Here is a 20,338-nt window from a genome sequence, read left to right as displayed (position 1 = left end):
TGAAGTACATACAGTACATAAGATATGAGTTTACATGGGTATACACTGCAACCAAAGAACACACTACATAAGTGTGTGTGTAATTCTTATACATATACCGTATGTCCAAAAAAAAAAAATTACAACGGGAACTTCCGGGATGATAACTTTAAAAATAGTGAATCAATCCAAATACAATTTCAGGGTATGAAACTATAACTTATTACCTACGTCTTGCAGAAAAGCCCATTTGTCTTGCTTCAGTGGTCAAAGAGAAATGTTGGTTTTTGTAGCACATGTCAGAAATCCCTTCTCTCCAAGTTTTGTCCATTGTGTTCACATATCAATGTGCACTTCCAAGGGCATCCTAGTGCTCGTGTGGAAGAAACAGACCCATGACATGCGTTACAACAATCCATATTTCTCTGTGACCGCTTAACAAAATTGAATGGGGTTTTCTGCAAAATAGAGCTAAGATGTTATATTTTTAGACCCTGAAATAGCATTTAGACAGTTTAATCATATTGGACATTATCAATGCAAAATCCGATTGTAATTTTTTTGGGGAGACATACTGTATGTTTACCTTTCACCTGTTAATTTTCCTGACAGGGTCTGATGGGACCAAAAGGAAATCAAGGATTCAACGGAGAGCCAGGACTGAAAGGCGACCATGGTGCTCCAGTGAGAACTATTTACCCTATTTATTGCCATTGGCCCTGTGCATGCATTGAATTCAGGGGGGCATTTCATGAAGCATTTTGGTCGGATATTTTTCTGACAAACTGTTACAAGCTACTGAAATCCTTGTATCTGATTGGCTGAGAGCAGATTTGTCCGACAACTTTGTCGGACAAAATGCTTCATGAAACCTAATTGTCTTTTCTAGCTCTATTGAAAACAGACATGAGAGTTGCAAGAACTTCTTTGTTGATAACAGTAACACAAGTAATGAAGATTACAGCCATCAAGGTCATTTTCAGTGTAGTATTTGATTATGATAGCAACAAGAAAACACTGATAGATATGATATATCATGTCAATGAATCATTTTAACTGTAATGTGCTATATTTTGATTTTTTGTTATAATATTTCTGTTATCATTTCCATCACCTTTAAGTGTTATTTTCACTTTTTCAGTTGTTTTTATTGCAACTGATTGACAAATTGCCCTACATCAAAGTAAATTCAGTGTTCCTATGTCGATGTAGTGCAATTTGTCAATCAGTTGCAATATTTCAGTATCTCTGTTGCTTTTGTATGTGTGTTATTATTTCACAAATTTATCAACATCTGTTAAAGTGGAGGTACTGTCAAGCTGGCATTATGACGTTTGTAGATGTTGCTTTGAGAATTGGACATTTGATGCTCTTCTCACAAAGATTTGATGGTTATCATGAATGGGAAAAGACCTATAAAATATGCAGTTAATAGCCCTGGTCACACTGGCAAAACATCACAAAGTTTAACTTTGAGAAGTCTCCGCAAAGTTTGCTTGTCTGTCTATACTGGCAGCCAGACTTCTCAATGTTTCAGTTCGCAAAGTTTGGGTCACTGGTGCACGTGCGCAACAAGAAAGAAAGAGTGTGCCATCTGACAGCTAATGATTGTGATGTAACAATGAACACATGTACATGTACATGTACAATGAGCATGCGCTATGTAGGTATAACCTGCAAACAGGTGGTGGACTGGTCACATGACAGATTTCACAAAGTTTCGGTTGCAAGCATATATTCAGACTGCTCAGAGCAAACGCAGATTGGCGAGGGTTTGGGGAATTTCCCTGCATGGGAAGTTTTGTGAGAAGCTTTTTAGAAGTTTGCAGTCACACTGGCAAACTTTGAGAACTTAAAACTTTGCTATGTTTTGCCATTGTCATCACTACTAGTTAGGCCAAAAATATTGATTGCTCTTGTTGGATTTGATGTTGAGTTCCTGAAAAATAATGCTGAGTTTCTTCACCATCATGGCGAAATTTTTCGGTGTTTACAGGGTCTGTCTGGATTGCCAGGCAGCAAAGGCATGCCAGGGGCTGAAGGACCTACTGGGCAACCAGGACTGCCGGGATCCATAGGCCATCCTGGTATCATGGGGATCCAGGGAGAGATGGGACCACCAGGAGACAGGGGTGCTCCGGGAGAAAAGGGTGCCAAAGGGGAGATTGGTCAGCAGGGTGTGCAGGTAATTGAGATTGCACCCACTCAAAGTTAAATTGTAGGAGATCAATTTACCTTTTCCGGATAACGTGAAATTCCAGGTGCTCAAATTAGTTTTTACAAATGAAGTGAAATTCTAGGTGCTGAAAATATATTCATATTTTTTTTTTTACTAATGAAGTAAAATTCTAGGTGCTTACGTTAACTTTTACAAATTAAGTGAAATTCTAGATGCTCGAGTAATTCTTTTATAAATGGAGTAAAATTCTAAGTGCTCATAGTAAGTTTTTACAAATGAAGTGAAATAGTCAAGGTGCTCAAGTTAGCTTTTACAAATGATATGAAATTTTTCTTCTTCTGGTTAAGTCTGCCTCCTTCAATTCCACATGCTGAAGTTAGCTTTCATAAATGAAGTGGAAATTCTGTCTGCTGAAGTCTGCTTTACAAATGAAGTGAAATTCAAGTTGCTAAAGTTTAACCATTTCTGTGCCAGGAACTTTGAGCAGTGTGTAAAAAGCTATGGGATTTTCTGTGTCTATCGGCACTCAAAGCACACTAAGAGTTAATAGCTTTCACAGTTGAGTCAAATTCTAGGTGCTCACAGTTAGTTTTTACTAGTTAAGTGAAATTCTACATGTTCAAGTTAAAGGGGAATTTCGAACCAGTTAAAAGCTAGTCTGAATAGACAAAAAAAAAATACAAGCACATCCAGTGATAACTACCACAAGTTGATTTGCAAATTACATGAGTTAATAGATTGATTGTCTCAAATTTCCACTTAATGTCTGCCCTAGTTTAACAGACTTCAAAATGCATCAACTTGTTTTTGTTTTTTTATCTTATTCTATTATTCATTTATGGCAAATGACTTTACAAAAAGATTTTTTTCATACTCTTTTTTTTTCTTATCTAAAAGATGACCTTTTCATATTATTAGACAAAAGTAGAAATGATTTTTACTAAAGATGATCATAACAAAAATAGCACAAAGTGGAAGTTTGTCCATCAGTGGAATAGTTAACAAGCCTTGGCCTGGCTTCATGAAAATTGTCTGAAATGTCACAAGTGGCAAGCTACAAAAGCAAACTTCCTAAAACTCAAATGTGGCATCAAGGATGTCTGTAGCTCTCTAAATTTGTTTGGCAAGGGAATTTGGAATGATAGTGCTTTGATCTTTACTAGTGATGATATATCATTTCCAAAAGTGGCTCTGGTTGTTTGTCTGGAACACTTAAGACACACACACACACACACACACACACAAAAAAGATATCTATGATTGATCACAGAACTGGAAATTTGATGCCCTATGGCAATCAGCCAATTAAAAGTACACATTCATCGAGATTGGAATTGGAGATTTCCCTCCATTTAATCACTGATGAGTCTGTCAGACCTCACTCTCTGATGTCCATAGTGTAAAAACAGGTTCCACATGGGTCATGTCGGCGAATTCTGTCCTAATGAGATCATACGGCAATGGTAGAGATGCATAGAGTTGATGAATGAAGTATTCAATCAGTGCCTTGGGATTAGTCATTCAAACACAGAGTTGTTATCCATTTGACAGATTGGCACTTTTCCTGTGTTGTTTTTTAAGGAAGATGTTGCTTTTTTGAATGACATTTTATTTTGATTTTGGTATGATTTGTAATTTTTAACTGACAAATGGATTTTGTCTGGTGACTAAATGCAGAAGACTGCTGTTTCTGTTTTGATCGAGCAGAGGTTGTTCAACAATGATGTAGGCTGTAGTCACCCGTAGAGGATAAAGTATTGAAAAAAGTCATGTCTGTTTTAAGTACTTATCAATACTTAACAGGTGTGGGCAATATATCATGTTATACTTAAATATGAAAGTAACTGAAGTTAATGATTATACATGTACTTCATTTCAGTGTTGTGATATTTGTGTGGTACAAATACACTAGCAAGTGTCGGCATGATGTCTGTTATGCATTACATCAATAACTTTTAGCTTATCTGAATCATTTGGAGAGATATAGGCTATATTTTTTTTTTTCTTGTTCTGTAATATTGTGCTTAGGCATCATTAGCGTGAGGAAATGTTATTTCTTAGTGCTGCAAGGTTGGTTATGACTAATGTGATTTAATTTGCTCTAATGTTGAGATCTTTCTAAGTAAATAATTTCTTCATTTCTAACAATGTTTGTTTTGTGCCCCTTTTTGACAGGGTCCACCTGGCATAGGGATCAAAGGAGAAAAGGTGATGAATGAGATGGACTTTAGTATATGCCAGCTTACTAATAGTAGTATTCTTGCCAAAGATGTTAGTCATTCATTTGTTGGTTTTGTATGTTGTAAAAATTCCATTCTTATTATTATGTATATTGTTACATATATTATATCATAGTTATCACATACATATTTTACTTTTGTTGCAAGCACTGTCCATGAAATATATCTTATCAAGAGGTTTATGTAGCCTTTAACCTACTTACCCAAGAGAGCAGCATTTTGAATTCATTTTTAACAGTTTAATTTAGTGTAATAAAGTAGCAGCTATTACATTTATTATGACTTGTGTCTGCTCAGAAGGCATTCATTTACTGAAAAAAAAAAGTTTGATCGATTTGATTTGGAAAATATTACTCTTAGAGACGTAAATTGCTTTATTTTTACGTGATTATTCATTTTGTTTGATTTTTTTTTGTTTTCTTTTGTTTGTTTATTTCTTTGTTTTTTTCTCAGGGTGATTACGGTTTGCCAGGGCCAGAAGGCATAGCCGGGCAGCCTGTGAGTGTAACAGTGCTTTATGAATATGTATACTACTTTAACTCTTTATATGTCGTGGTGGAAATCCCCTGTGTGCCACATTATTCTGAGACACCAACATAGACATGCTTTGAGAAAACATTCTGTATTTCAAATCTATGTAACTTCTATAGATTTCTGTTAAGCTGGACATGTAGTGAGCAAGGTTGAAGAGAAAATGCCAAGATTTGCTTTGATGAAAATTGTATGACAAATCGATGATTGTTTTTCTTTGAAATGACCAGTAACTATTTACTGTAAAGGCATGATTTTTGCCCACAAAACAGTAACAGAAACTTAGAATTTACACCCAAATCTATTAAGGAACACTGCCTGATAGTCAATCTCCACATAAAGTGCAAGCTTTATGTGAAACGAACGAAAGTGCGAGAAAAGCATTCATTGTACTGCAGCATTTGGCGATTTATCAATCAGTTTGGGCGGGTTTTGGGGTTTGAGCAGAATATGCGAAGTTGGCACGCCGTCAACTGAGTCTGACGTGCGAACATGGCACATAAAGAGTTAATGCAAATAGTCATAATAGCTTCATTAGATATGCAGACAAAGTTTGAGATCTTTTATGTGAAGAGAATAACCATAGGGGCTAATTGTAGTGTTTGATTATTAAATCTACTTGTAAAAGTGCTGTTTTTATTTCAAACAATACCCAACTTCATGAAAATACAGAAATTTGTGATGTTTACTTTCTTTATTTTCATTTGAGTGCTTTTCAACTATGATTTGTATAAAGCTTATTAACTTTCAACGCGCATCATTTGAAGGCACATAGCCAAACATCTTTTGAGTAGAAAATCTGTGGTGTTTCTAGAAGAGTTCCATTCAAAATATGACTAAAACTACCATTCTCAAAGCCATTTATGCAAAGTATCCATGGTAATGCATTTGTATCAAAATGGAAGGAATTTGTTTTGAAATATGATAACAAAGTTTAACAGACTAATAGGCAAGTACTTTGTTTTCTATTTTTTGCCTCTTCTTGTTCAGCCATAAGATTCGAGACCAAAGAGTTACCTTTACGTTTAATTTGAAAACTTGACTTTATGAAGACAAAATTTTGCCAGGAAGAGAAAGTTATGGTCAAAAATAGTACACACACATGCACACACAAACACGCACACACACACAAAATGGAGAATATGGCACATTTTGCAAGAGAATAACCTCGAAGACCAGTGAAAATAATCTTTGAATAACATTTTTCTACAGGGACAAATTGGTCCACCTGGTCCAAAGGTAAGAACCATCTCTTTTTCAAATTTATGCACTTTGTGATAGTAAAAGTACATGGATCGTCTTCCAGACAAATTCATATGAAAACTGATTTGATGAAGCCTATTCTATTCCTGTGGTATGTACTTTGGGAAAAGAAAATATTGGTGATACACTTTAAAGAAATCATGAATGTTATTCATATCTTTATGACAACAAAGGATTATGAATAACTTTTAGTTCAAAACAGCAAGTGATGTTATGGAAATCAATGAATTCTTTCTCATCCCCTTCCTTAAACATGTATAATACGGAGAAATATGACTGTTTCCTTCTTGGTTACAATAGTCAGAAGAAAAAGATAATTTTGCATTGTGCAGAAAAGAAATACAGGAACTTGTAAGAAAAATATTATGACTTGTTTTTATAGTTTTTACTGAAAGAGTTATTGTAAATACAGGTCAATAAATATCATGACAATGATTATTGTCATGTTGAAATTTTTTTTTTTAATTGCGCACATCATGATTATCATGATTAACTTGCTATGTGCTAAGATGGTTATCATCTGACATAAACAATGTTGGTCAATTCTTTTGTGAAATTTTGTCTTCACAGGGAGAAAGAGGCGACATGGGACCTCAAGGACTGAGGGTAGATTTTCCTCCTTGACAAACTTAATTCTAATCTGAATATTTTCAGACTTCAAGATTAATCATAAAGTAGTTGTCACTTGTATGGTGTAAGTGTGACCAATTCTAGTGGAAAATAGAAATCCTACAGAATTATTGCATGTCTAACCTTGATATAGCAAGAAGTTTGTTTTTTACTGATTTGACAGTACTTATTAATTCTAAGTTTCTTAACTGCATTTGTTTTTGCACTTGATAATGGTTAAAGTGGCAAATTGAAAAATGAACAACACATTAATGCTTATTACATTTATTGGTTGTGATGATTGGATGTGTATGAATTGGCATGTAGAGAAAAGGAATGCATTGAAAAAAATAATGTTGAGTAAAGCAGAAATTTGATGTACTTGTTATTTTGAGAATTCTGTTCGTCTTTTGCAAAGAAATTATAGCCAGTAAAATGATGTGTCATTCAGTAATGATTGTGGAGAAAACAATGACAATTATGCAATTTTGAATTATTTATTATTATTATTATTATTATTATTATTATTATTATTATTATTATTATTATTATTATTATTACTGTTATCATTATTATTATTATTATTACTGTTATTATTATTATTATTGTTATTATTATTATTATTACTGTTATTATTATTTTATATTACATCATCATCACTACTATTATTATTCGTTTAAATATTTGAAATTTCAGTGTCATGTTACCAATAGAGTAATAATAACACACCTTCATGTACTCATATTTGATGTTAGGGTGAGCCTGGTTTGCAGGGTGAACATGGCTTCCAGGGCGCCCCGGGTGAGCAAGGAGAGAGGGGGGAGCTGGGTCCCCAGGGGGCCAAGGGAGAACCGGGTGAGGTCGGTGCACCGGGTACTCCTGGCACCCCCGGTGGTAGCGGTCTGTCCGGACTTCCGGAGGATGCCCACATCAACTGCACCATGGTGATGAAGGGTGAACCAGGGGAGCCGGGCGTGGCAGGCCCCAAGGGAGATAGGGGTGACATAGGACCCCAGGGACCTCCAGGCATTAATGTAAGGCCCACTTATTTTTTTCTTTTCATTCATTCATTTATTTTTTTATTTCCAACATAAACATATAAATATTTTACAGAAATTGAATACAAATTAGATTTTATCACAATACATGATAAAGGATAGGTTTACAGTATATTTTAAGTATGCAGAAATGCTGAAAATGGAGGAAGAGTTCTCATGTTATTTGCTTGACTACCAGCAATAATAAAGGCATTATGTAGTGTCTTTTTTTTTTCTTCTTCTTCGTCTTCTGTCTGCCTCCTTCAATTAGCTGAAAATTCTTGCAAAATGTGTGTGTGTGTGTGTGTTTACCGCAGTTTGTTGATGCGCATGAAATGACTTTGAAGCAGTTGTTTGATTGTAGAGAGCTATTGAACTACACCTATGTTCAGTCACCTGTGCTGGTTACATATAGTCAGTAGAATTGTGTGTAAAATTGCTCTAATATGTCATAGAGTTACAATCAATACATCCCCTTCCTGTTATAACATCATTACTCCATACATATACCTACAAGAAATCTCCACTCATCTGATGAGCATTTGCTTACTGTACTAGCTTCATTCATCTGTTCATATGAAGCTTGTTCTTTTGTTATTGCAGCTCCAATTTTTGTGAAACAGGTTGTCAGATAAACTTAAACTTGACTCACACTGTAAAGCAATTTGTAAAATCTTTATAAATGTATCATATTTTTTTTTCTGAAGTTTAGAAAGCTTTGTAAAATGTATTGAAAGGCTTGTAGATTACATTGCACTACATAAATGTAAAGTGTAGTGATTAGTATTAAATGTGAAAGTGCCATATGGAGATACAGCTGCTGTACCCACAAAGAATTTGATACTCATCCCAGTTAAGTATCAGTTTTAATGCTGCAAGTGTATATGTGATCTATATTTAGTGGATTTAATCCATTTTAGGCCATTTCTAACAAGACTTTTACCCATTCTGTGTCACATTAAATTTTGTGTATCCTGGCAGGGCACAGATGGATTAAATGGAAAAGATGGTGATATTGGTCTACCAGGATTTGACGGAGAGCCAGTGAGTGTGTGGTCATCTAAACCTTGCATTCTATCTTCAGATATACATTTATATACACATATATATTTTATATCATATAAATTCTTTTTTTTTGTATGTGTGTTGATCTTAGTATGGCTTAAAGTAGTGTTATTTGTGCAAAGTGAAAGCAGAATCATGTTGTTTAAGACATCAGAAGTTTCTGACATTCTTTTATTCTTATAGTTGAAGAAAATACCTTTTTCATGATTCATGAAATAAGAAGCAAATCTTTCTATGTTGACAAGTTGGCCAATAAAGAATTGATTGATGTGTTACTGACTCTAGTAGTCAAGATACTCCATGCTGTGGTTAGAGACAAAGAAAAGAGCAGTATTTTTTTCCTGTTTTCCTTCATTGTGTGAATCTTCTATTTGTGTTTTGTTTTCTTTCCCAAAGATTCTATGAATGTTTTGAGTTGCACATTGGTTGATTTGATAAGACTTAATTTGATCTGATTCGTCCCTACCTGTGACAGGGTATGCCAGGAAAGGCGGGCACGCCTGGACGACCGGGACCCCAGGTGAGTTATACTCACTGAAACTAGGCACAAGACTTTGTGTGTCACATCTAACACAGATATCTCTGATGATGACACACAAAATCATGTCTATCAATCAAAAGCCAATTTCATTTGACAATTTTTGTGAATCAGCAAGCCCACTCAGGTGAAGTGATATGGGATAAGGGATAAGGAGGATTAAGTTATCTCTGTTCATTGATACCTGCTTAGTTCTTTGACATCTATGCAAATTGGTAAACAAGCACATTAAGGGTTAAAGGTATTGTTTGCCATTGGGAGAAGTGATTAAAAAAATGGTCGCATCAAAGAGCCTCTTTGGCGCGCCTACAAAATGGACGTGCGCCTATATATAGTATAATGACGATCACGAACTGCATATGAATTGTCTGAAATAGGGCCGAGTTTTCCCTGAGACTGAGTTAACCTGGATCCTTCTGGAATTAAACTTGGCATAACAACTTTTATTTTTTATCTCAAAATACTCCGAAACAACTCATCATCCTGGCAAGTCACATCAGCCAGATAAGTTTCTTGGTAGACTCTTTCAATATATTGCAAGCTTTGGGCCACAAAGGGTTAATTGATTTCCTAATATTCATTACAGGGAATCCCAGGAGCACCGGGAATCCCGGGCATGAATGGCACTCAGGTTAGTCTTTTTCAAAGTATTTATTTGAATTATTCTTTTTGATGCTGTTGGTGATATATTGTATAATTGCCTGTAGGTAATGTTGGTAATGATTAAACTTATATATCCCACTTAGTCCATCATTCGCACAGTGGCATTAATTTTTTTCTTTATTGTGTGTGTGCTGTCAGTACAAGAGATCATGGTGTAAAGATTGTGTTCACTTTGTTTTGATCTTTGCCCCTTTAATAGTGCACACTGCATGCCATGCATATGAATACTGACTTTGGCAGATGAGAATACCATTTCACATATCTTGGTATTTATTTTGGTAGTTGTCTGCTCGTATGTGAAACTTACGATTATAATGATTATTATGATAGTAGCATTTTTCATCAGTATCAGTCCATGTCAGATCATAGAGTAGCAAGTCATGGTACATTGATACAATGGTACATTGCAGGGGTGGATCCAGGAATTCCATAAAGGGGAGGTGCCTTTATAAAGATTAAAGGGCACGCACATGCCCCACATTTTTTCTTTTTATTTATTTTCGTTTAACAAACATAAAGAGGGGGGCCCACGCCCAGTACACCCCCATCTGGATCCACCACTGCATGATACACAGGTACATTTTGTCTCACTCGTGAACATGGCCTTAGACAATGAATGAGTGATAATGCTAACTTTATATCATTACCTCAAACAGGGTGACATAGGTCTACCGGGCAATCCAGGTTTACCTGGTCTGCAGGGACCACCAGGAGAGAAGGTAGGTCTAAACTTTCAGGCAGAGGAGTGAAAATCAATATGAAACAACCCCCCCCCCCCCCCCCAAAAAAAAAAAAAAAAAAAAAGCACAACAACAACAACAAACAAAACTAAACTAAACTAAACTAAATTAAAACAACAACCAACAACAACAGCAACAACTTCCACAAAGGCACTCATATCAACTGTGACATTAATAATTAAACTCTACTTACAATTGAAAACCTCAACCTATGTGTCACAAAGTGTTATTGTATCTTTATCAATTACATGTATTTGCTCAGGTAATCACGTGATGACAATTTTTGTTTTTAAAGTAGTGTAAGGCAGGAACAGAGGCACAATCAGAAGGTTTATGATTTTAAAAATATATTCCAGGAAGTTGATTTGAAGTACAGGTCAAAATGTATATATTAAGAATACTTTGCATTAAGTCAATTCAAAGGATTATATGTAATCATATTGCATCTATTATAAAAACTCCAGTCATCCGAAGGTATGATTGGAAGGATGAAAGTTGGTTATAGATAAGCAAAAACAGGAGGTTGGGTATGTTGTTGCGACCATGCAGTATTACTCTTCAGCATGAAAAAAGCAGTAAACTGTAAAGTTAATCCCACTTTCTAATTCTATGTACAATATTCTGATTCATCTGCAACCATATTCTTTCATTGTTTTGACTCTATTTTTGGAATTCAATCATAAGATGATGCAAATTGTCTGTTAACAAGCAAACTATGTATGATGTTGTTACCTCCTTTTTCCTTGTTTTTTTTTTTCTTGGCCTAGGGGCTTAAAGGAGAAGTTGGCCCAACAGGACTCAAAGGAGAGATAGGACTAAGTGGATTCAAAGGAGATAGGGTCTGTACCATTTTTGAAATTCATATCTTTGTCAATGTACCTTCATAAGAAATACATAAGTATCAGACTGATAGAAGTATTTGCTGCACTTGTTAAAGGTGTGATGGATTTTCATGTCAAATGGTCGGTGTGTTGTTCATAGGATAATGACACAACTTGTCGATCGTCCCTACGGGCAGGTGGGGTAAAAACACATTCCCACCCAACACAAGCTTAACCTGTTGAGGACGAGTCCTGAGTATACTCGTTCAAGTGTCTATGGGAAATGCAAAATCAGCCCATGCTCAGCAGGTTGATTTTAAGTGTGAAAATGTGAATTTACAAGATATGTAAGTTTTAATAGCAGTCATACTTCCAGCCATTACCATATGAAATTTCCTGGACTACAGTTTTTGCATATAAGTCCTTTGATAATTGGTATTGAATAATTGATTTATTAAACAGCCTCGCAATAATGGTGAAAATGATGAATAAGCTACATATCACCCCATGATATTCTCTACCAAAGTTATTGATTTTTGAAGAACATTTTTCTGTCGAGTTCTCTTGGGGCCAAGTTTGAGAGAGACAAAAATACTCTTATTCTTGTGTCCTTCTATTGCAATCATCTAAGACCCCTAAGTTAGTCATGGAGGTCTTGATGGCCTTACATATGGATCTCCAAATTCCAAAGCCAGCCCTCAAGACTCATAGACATTGAGAAGACAAAATCACAAGTCCCTGTACAAGTTGTATGGGCAATTGCAAACTATATGTGAATGGTTTTTAACCCATTGAGGATGGGCGATTTGGCTATAACACACATTTCTGAGGAGCCTAGTGAGACAAGGTTAGCCTGATTGAATTGATTGTCATTCATCGCCCCTTGGAAAACCATGACTAGCACAGGCCTGCCTGAAGAAAGTTGCCCTTCGTCGAATACTGTAAAAGTGGTTTCTTTCGCGTACAGATACTTTGGCGGTTTCCATTGGTGCCGACTTTTTCGCGTGTGTTTAAATTCGCGGTCGGCAAAATCTGTAAATTCACAGCCGGCAAAAACTGTTTTATTTTGCACATGAAAACCCAAACTATAATCCAATGATTCTTGTATTTATTAGATAGAAATCAAAAATAAATGCAGGCTTACCTGAAATCCCATCTCTCGGGTACTTTATAACATGCCTGTACCTACATTGCGTGGTATCGCTGTATCTGTGTTGACCATCAATACACTCAATGTGCGGAATCTTCGTGTGTGCATGTGCGCATTTGCGTTGTAACAAGTGGCGAGTTCAAAACATTTCCTTGCGTGGTTAATTTTGCGTGACTTTTCAATACATTTCCACTTGATGTTAAATTCACGGTTCAACCTCAAAGCGCGAAAAGCGCTAAAATAAAACCACCGCGAAAGAAACCACTTTTACCGTATGTGCACAGAAAAATACACTCATCGGTAACGTCCAACTCTGGCCGAGATTCTTCGGCTGTGTGTGAACTTACATAGAGATCAGTAATACAGCTCATTACAGGGATTCCCAAATATGTGAGTCAGGTCAGCCTCCCCATTGCATAGTATCCCCCAAGCTACTGTGTCTTTTGAAACACATTTCATATTCTAATGAAAATAATCTATGTTCCCTTCTTAATTTTCCAGGGAGAACCAGGTGAAAAAGGAGATCTGGGTGACATGGGACTGCAGGTAGGATATAACTCTCTTTTTAATATTCAAGTAGAACACTGTGATAAAATCTCCCCATCTCCCCATCCCCACCCACACACACACACACACACACACACACCCTCACATGCACTCGTACACAGCATATTTTACTCTGGATACACATATCAACAAAAGTCAAGAACCAATTTACAGTTTGTACAATTGAGGGCCACGTTTGCCAATATATTTCTACATTAATGGGTATTTCTACACATGTGGGTGCCGTCCAATTTCTACATTGTGGGTGATTTTCTACATATATGTGGTTGATGTATTTTCAACAAAAAAAAAGAAAGAGGTACTACACATCGAGCATATCAATCAAAATTTCATCACATGCTGGGCTTTTTCCATCTTTCAAACTTAATACTGCATTAATTACATCAAAGTTGGCTGTAAAAAAAAACATATGAGTTTGAAAAATCACCAATAAGAAAATCAGATGGGATTTTAATTAAGGATGGGACTCTTTATTTTTTTTTTGCAACATTCTTTCCTTTATGCCCATCAAATCATTTTTACCCAAAAAATTCTTAACATGAAGATAAATGCGCCATTTACAATATTTCATTTGGGTAGCAGTCTCTCTATTGTATGTACATTTTGTTTTTGGTTTTTTTTTTCTTTACAGATTTACGAAAAAAAGAATATTTTACTTTTATAGAGTTTCTTTAAATTCTTATCATACCATGGATTCTTTTTTTTTATCTCGCTGTTACCCTTGCTCAATACTGCTGGAAAACAAGTTTTATATACATGAACAGAAATTTGCAAAGAATCTATCATGAAACATGTTGACATCATTTGTAAAATTTGTTTAAAGGGATAGTACAGTATTGGTGGAGATGAGAATTGGGCTTTTAACTTTTTGTGAGATACCAAGAAAACACTTATGATATAGTACAGAGCATACCATTTTAAGAGGAATTCAAAGTTTATTTGATGAAAATTGAGTTTATTAATATTGTTTCAGGTGATTATGGCAAATTCTTCATGAAATGACAATATACTACTCTCATTAATTTGTCCTACAGATGACAAACAAATCATTCACATTCTGTGTTTGTAAATTCATGTTAAAGACAAGACATGTTAAATTGGCATATGATTACTCACTGGGTATATCATTAAACTAGACACTTTTGCACAGATTATTTACAATGTATATTGTCTAGTTATAATTAAGTTGTAACTGTTGAAAGCTTAGAGGGGAAAAACATATGAATTCATGTATTGAGTAAAATCATAAGGATTCATATCATCCTGATTACATTGCTGTATATTTCAATCTCCCATCATAAAACAGGATTGAGGTTCATGTGCAGTTTTAAAGAGGGCTGCCTTAATACTGTCTGTAAAGGCAAGAATATGTTGTCCAGGTGGTCTATATATCACTCCAATAATGACATTTTCATAAGCTGAAAATAGCTCAATACTGAAAAATTAACTGCATCTATGTATACATGCAAATCATTGCATTTCTTATATTTTAAATTATCTCTTATAAAGGGATCCATATTATTTTATATCATTTTATTTATATTTCAATCTCCCATCATAATACAGGATTGAGGTTCATGTGCAGTTTTAAAGAGGGTTGTCTCAATACTGTCTGTAAAGGCAAGAATGTGTTGTCCAAGTGGTCTATTTCACTCCAATAATGACATTTTCATAATCTTGAAATAGCCCAATAAAAAAAGACTGCATCTACATATACATGCAAATCTTTGCATATCTTACATTTAAAGTACCACTTATAAAGGGACCCACTCCACCTCCAGGATGGTTCGTTCTTCTCTTTCTGATAAAGTTAGATCCACTTAAAGCCAAAATGGGTAAAAAGCTTCTCTTCACCATCTAACCAGGTTTCTGTTCTTCCAAGCATTGAAAAACTAATATTTACATTCACAATGCATTTGTGCAATCCATCAATGTTCTTTCTAAGGCTACAGATATTACAAGTAAAGAAAATTATTTAATGAAGAAGAGATCCTTGTAAGTACATTCTTCAAGTGGTAATATTTGCAAGAGATGTGCAGGCGGTATATACATGTTTCATTCATATTTAGAGAATATCATGAGGAATATTAACCCATATACCTGAATGAAATGAAGTCTACATATGCTTGCGCAAATGTCAATAAAACAGGTGACAAAAAAAAAAACCAACCACCAACAACAACAACAACTGGGTAAGATTAGTTTGTGTGCAATAAGATACTGTCATATCCTTGCACAATACATATCATATTAAGATACACAAATGCCCACATTAAAAATTAGGAACCAAAGAGAGTGGGCAAGAGACAGAGAGGTTAACAACTGGCCAGTCACATTGAATAGCACGAAGTGATAAAAGTACATCAAGCACACAATACGTTAATAACACTGACATTTACAAACTTGCAAAAAAGAGTTCAGAAATATTGTAGAAAAAAACAGTTATGCATATGATTGTAAAATTAAAAACTTTTAAAAACACAAACAGATTGCATTGTTTATGCAGTAGAAAGGCAATCTTCTGAAGGCATCATACATTTTAACCATATGAAGTAAAAAACAACAACAACAACAAAACTTTGTGAAATCCTGAGTAAGGAGAGTGATACCTTCTGGAAGAAAGAAAGAAACAAATGAATGTGACCCGTCACATCAAAGCTAGTCACAAGTCAGATTCTTCAAATTTTCTGTTAACAAAATATTCAAATAGTCTAGTGTCAAAGCTTGATTTGATGTAAAAATCCATCAAAAAACAAAAAGTCTTCCTGTAGCTCTCAGCAAAAAAATGACATTTTGACAGATATATCACAAAATGATGAAAGAGTTTTTAAAAAGACACATGCTTTTGAATTTCAAATCATCTTCACCTTTCTCTATTATTGCCTAGATTTTTCAACCTTCTCCTACTTCTCGAGATCAACCCTCCTTTCTGGTTCATCTCCTCTCTCCACCTTCAGAACTCTGTACTTGTTTCTCATGCTATTTGTCCTCACAACTGCCCCTGAGTTGTCATTATATTTGCATTCCTTACGTTCTCCCTATATCGCTTCCCTCCTATTTATAGACTCTCAGAGACTCCAACTCTCCCGTTTTCGACGGGAGATCTCCCGCCGAAAACCCATATTTGCAAAATCTCCCGTTCTCCCGTTTGAGATTTAATTTCTCCCGCCCTGGCTCTTTGTCTCCCGTTGGAAAGGATTTCTTACTTATTTCTATCGTATGTTGAAAAAATAAGCCTTAGATAGCACCAGAGAGCATCTAGAACCCTGGGAATTTCGCGCTTTGCACACATCAAGTTGGAGTCTCCCGTTTGCTAAGGGTTTCAGGCGGGAGAATCTCCAGATCAGAAGGTGCTTGGGGTTGGAGTCTCTGGACTCTTCTTGCACAAAGAAATGGTTCTTAACAATGACTACATATTACACTTAGTGTCTTCCTCATTTACATCACTCTGCAAACATGTAAACATGCAAAGCAAATCTTATGTTGCAACTGATTGATAAATTGCCTTACATGTTTCCTGCCATATTCTTTGCAGCCATATAAGCATTACAACACTGGCACCAGCCATCATATTGAATCATCTTATGATACCATGCTGTTGTATCGCAATGATGGCGAGATGTCATAGAGCCCTATAGGCATTCATATGTCCTTAGTTTGATGTATAATTTATGAAAACATATTGTGACGAACTCGCCTTCTCGTCGTGAATTAAGAGAGTGTATTTGACTGTCTGTACAAATGCCTCCACGAGCCGTGTCAGGATGGCCGAGTAGGCGGGGTTCGTTTTGTTGCAGTTTATAACGATCCCTTTAAATTATTAAAACTTCTAGTCTACCATGTAATATGTTGTGTCAGAAGCAGCTCACCAACACAAGCGGCACACATACCAAGTTCAGCATCACTTAAAGTATGTCACTCCCAAGCGTCACTTGTAGAGGATGTTAAATTGGTACACCTATTTTGTTACTAACTTTTGCTACCAAGTTCTGCTACCAACTTTTGCTACCAACTTTTGCTACTAAGTTCTGCTACCAACACTTGCTACCAAGTTCTGCTACCAACTCAGTCACGCTAACGTGGAACCTTTCACAACCATATGGTGGCACAGGTATCGTTGATGGGCACGGGGTAAAGTGCTATATCGCACCGTTACCAACATCTCCATCTTCCTCAGGCAACAACTGGAACTTGGATTGTTCGCGGGACATATGCGACAAGTCACATTACCACCACTCCCGAAATCCAACGGTGATGACTGGAACTTGGATTGGTCGTGGGGCATATGCGACAAGTCACATTACCACCACTCCCGAAATCCAACGGTGACGACTGGAACTTGGATTGGGCACGGGGCATATGCGATAAGTCACATTACCACTCCTTCCAAAATCCAATGACTTGCTAGTTGGTCTTCTCAGGAACGGTCCCCTCCAGCTCAGGAACATGTGCCACCACTCTGTAAACTGCTGTATGGTGATAGAACCCTCAAGAAGACACAGTGAAGTCATCAGCTCAGGAACACATTGTGTACAGTTTATTACACAAAGAAGTGAACATGAACAACACATGTATCAAATTTCAATGACATGATTCATGTTCCTGCTGCAAGAAGCCAAATATACGAGTATCGCATAAACATTGTGAAGTTCTTGATGGATTCACACTGTTCGCCTCATTCTCTTCACTTTCTACTTCACTTGATACTTCACTCTGTTCATCTCTGTTGGTTACCATGGATGTGCCATCTCACTTGTCTGATTTGTAAGGGCTTCATTCTCATGTTGCATTGCTATGTTTTTGCTAATGCATTCTCTCTGTCCTCTTTATGGCGATGAGGATGTGGTTTCGCGATTTTGGAATTTGTCTCTGCGGTCAGTTTGTTGACATGTTGCCATGGTGGCAACGTGTCTTGGACTCCCCATGGTAGCACTTTGTGTGGACCCCCCACTTGTGTTTGCTCCTTACCATGCTGGATATGTCATGTCAGCCGGTAGTCCCTTCAGCTTCTTGCTGCTTGCTTTATGTCTGTTGAAAGAGGTCATGCAGTCTTGCTGATAGTGACCAACTCCAGTTTGCAAAAGCAACATACCTGCCAGCTTGTACATGCATGATGACCGATAATGCCCTTTATTTGGGCAGTTTCAGCATTCGACATAGTTGTGATCTTTTAATGGTTGTCATTCATCGGGGATTCTGATTGACCACTTTGACGACCACTTCCAAGTGCAACCATCCTGAGCCAGTTTCCAGCTTGCTGATTTCCATTAATTGCAGTATCGAGGGCGTATAATCTTCACATAGATGATGACCAGGGCAATAAGGAAGGCAATCAATGCCAAACATCCAACTATCAATCCAATATGGTCCCCTCCGGTTGGATGTTTTGGACTGGTACAGTTTCTTGTCTGTATTAATGGTTTTAGAATTGTAGTCATTGCTGCTTCTGATGTGCATAGAGTTACCCTCAGAGTCACTACATCTATACCCTCAGTGTCATTGATGCTGACACGGATTAGTATTGACATGTTTCTGAACAACTGTTCTACCTGCCATCGGTCCCTGTAGTTTGTTGATGTCACATGAGTTCCATTGAAGACTGTGTCTCCTTGGTCCTTCAGGATGATCATAGTTTGATGAATATTGCCTGGGCCATCTTGTAGATTAGTATTCAAAACTTCGAACTGAAATTCGCTCGTTGTATTCAGGCACACATTCTTCTGTGATGCACTATGCAGTAAAATGGTGTCATTGCCACACTCCACATAATTTGTGCATTGAGGCAGTTCGGTCGGATTGTGGATACAACAATTCACTTGCATGAACAGGAATCCATGCATAGCAGCAAATACAATCCCCTTCAGGCCCATGGTAAAAGGCAATACCGGTAAATCACTGTGCACGAATGCGAAGAATTAAAGCTATCGATGCTGCTTTACAAAGTGATGTGCGAGAAGTAGGAACATACGCTGGCAATACGTAGCTCAAGCGATATTGCGTGCTGTGGATTGGAGCGGTGAAATAGTGCGGACACGCGAAAGAGTTCAAGGTTCAAAACGCACTGTACAGTTGTTCAGCGAGCACAAGGAGCACACGCGCACAGCAAAGCCTGTTATAACTTTAGTTTGGCACAAAAAGCTTGGCTGTGATCACAGACATTTAACATAGTCTGTCGTCTATATAGGTAGTAAGAATATCTCATCTTTCAAGTTGATTTTGAGTTGCTGAGCTTTTGTGTTTAACCCTAAAGGGGCCGGGCTTTTTTGGCTATGCTCAAAAAATGGGGGGGGGGGGGGATGGATCCCCCCCCCCCCCATCAGCCAGCCAATTTGATATTTTCATCTTCTTGAAAATGCTATGGATGGCCAAATTTTCACCAAACTTGCCAAATTACCCCAAGAATGATATAGAAATATTTGTACAAATAGGCACCATTCCCTCTTGGGAGTCCCCAGGGCACAATGCCTGGGGGAGGGAGGGGAGATTGCAAAGCAATCAGATCATGGAATATTTTCAAATCTTCCTCTCCTGAACTTTAAGTGATAAGCTGAGATAGCGCTTTGAGTAACAGAGTTGGTGACCGTACTGTCAAGTTTGTTCATGCCAGATCGGGAGGTAGGTAGCATTACCCATATAAACCCAATTCAAAGTATCATCTTCTTGAGAACACATGTCAGATTTTCAGCAAACTTGGCATGTTGTAATGTCACTTGCACTTTGGGACCCCACCCTTGTTCCTCAGATCCCCCAAATTAGAGAATCCAAAAAAAAAAAACCCAAAGAAATAGATGAAGAAAGTAGCAGTAATGCAACAGTATCAGAGGAAATATCAATTCTGATCCATTGTGTATGAAATGGACAGATGCAGAAGGTCAAAAAAATAATGATAATATAAAGATTGAAATTAGTAATAGTAGCCAATATTATTAGTAGTATTAGTAAAACATCAGCAGAAG

The 20,338-nt window shown here is 36.7% G+C and overlaps 1 protein-coding gene across 1 annotated transcript in view; it reads left to right on the top strand.

The window, feature by feature from the left end:
- LOC139726011 (uncharacterized) overlaps window positions 1-20,338 on the top strand; it is a 49,401-nt gene that overhangs the window by 2,983 nt on the left and 26,080 nt on the right. The window contains exons 3-15 of the mRNA XM_071637091.1: window positions 592-663; window positions 1,976-2,164; window positions 4,334-4,366; window positions 4,852-4,896; window positions 6,142-6,168; window positions 6,763-6,798; window positions 7,557-7,835; window positions 8,820-8,882; window positions 9,379-9,423; window positions 10,028-10,072; window positions 10,761-10,823; window positions 11,612-11,683; window positions 13,317-13,361. Coding sequence (XP_071493192.1) covers window positions 592-663; window positions 1,976-2,164; window positions 4,334-4,366; window positions 4,852-4,896; window positions 6,142-6,168; window positions 6,763-6,798; window positions 7,557-7,835; window positions 8,820-8,882; window positions 9,379-9,423; window positions 10,028-10,072; window positions 10,761-10,823; window positions 11,612-11,683; window positions 13,317-13,361 — 1,014 coding nt within the window. The remainder of the gene's footprint in view (window positions 1-591; window positions 664-1,975; window positions 2,165-4,333; window positions 4,367-4,851; window positions 4,897-6,141; window positions 6,169-6,762; window positions 6,799-7,556; window positions 7,836-8,819; window positions 8,883-9,378; window positions 9,424-10,027; window positions 10,073-10,760; window positions 10,824-11,611; window positions 11,684-13,316; window positions 13,362-20,338) is intronic.

This window comes from Diadema antillarum, unplaced genomic scaffold (genome assembly GCF_040938485.1).
Source record: "Diadema antillarum isolate AM-2024a unplaced genomic scaffold, OU_Dant_1.0 seq00000070_RagTag, whole genome shotgun sequence".
NCBI classification, from domain to species: domain Eukaryota; kingdom Metazoa; phylum Echinodermata; class Echinoidea; order Diadematoida; family Diadematidae; genus Diadema; species Diadema antillarum.
This window is presented reverse-complemented; position numbering and strand designations above follow the sequence as displayed.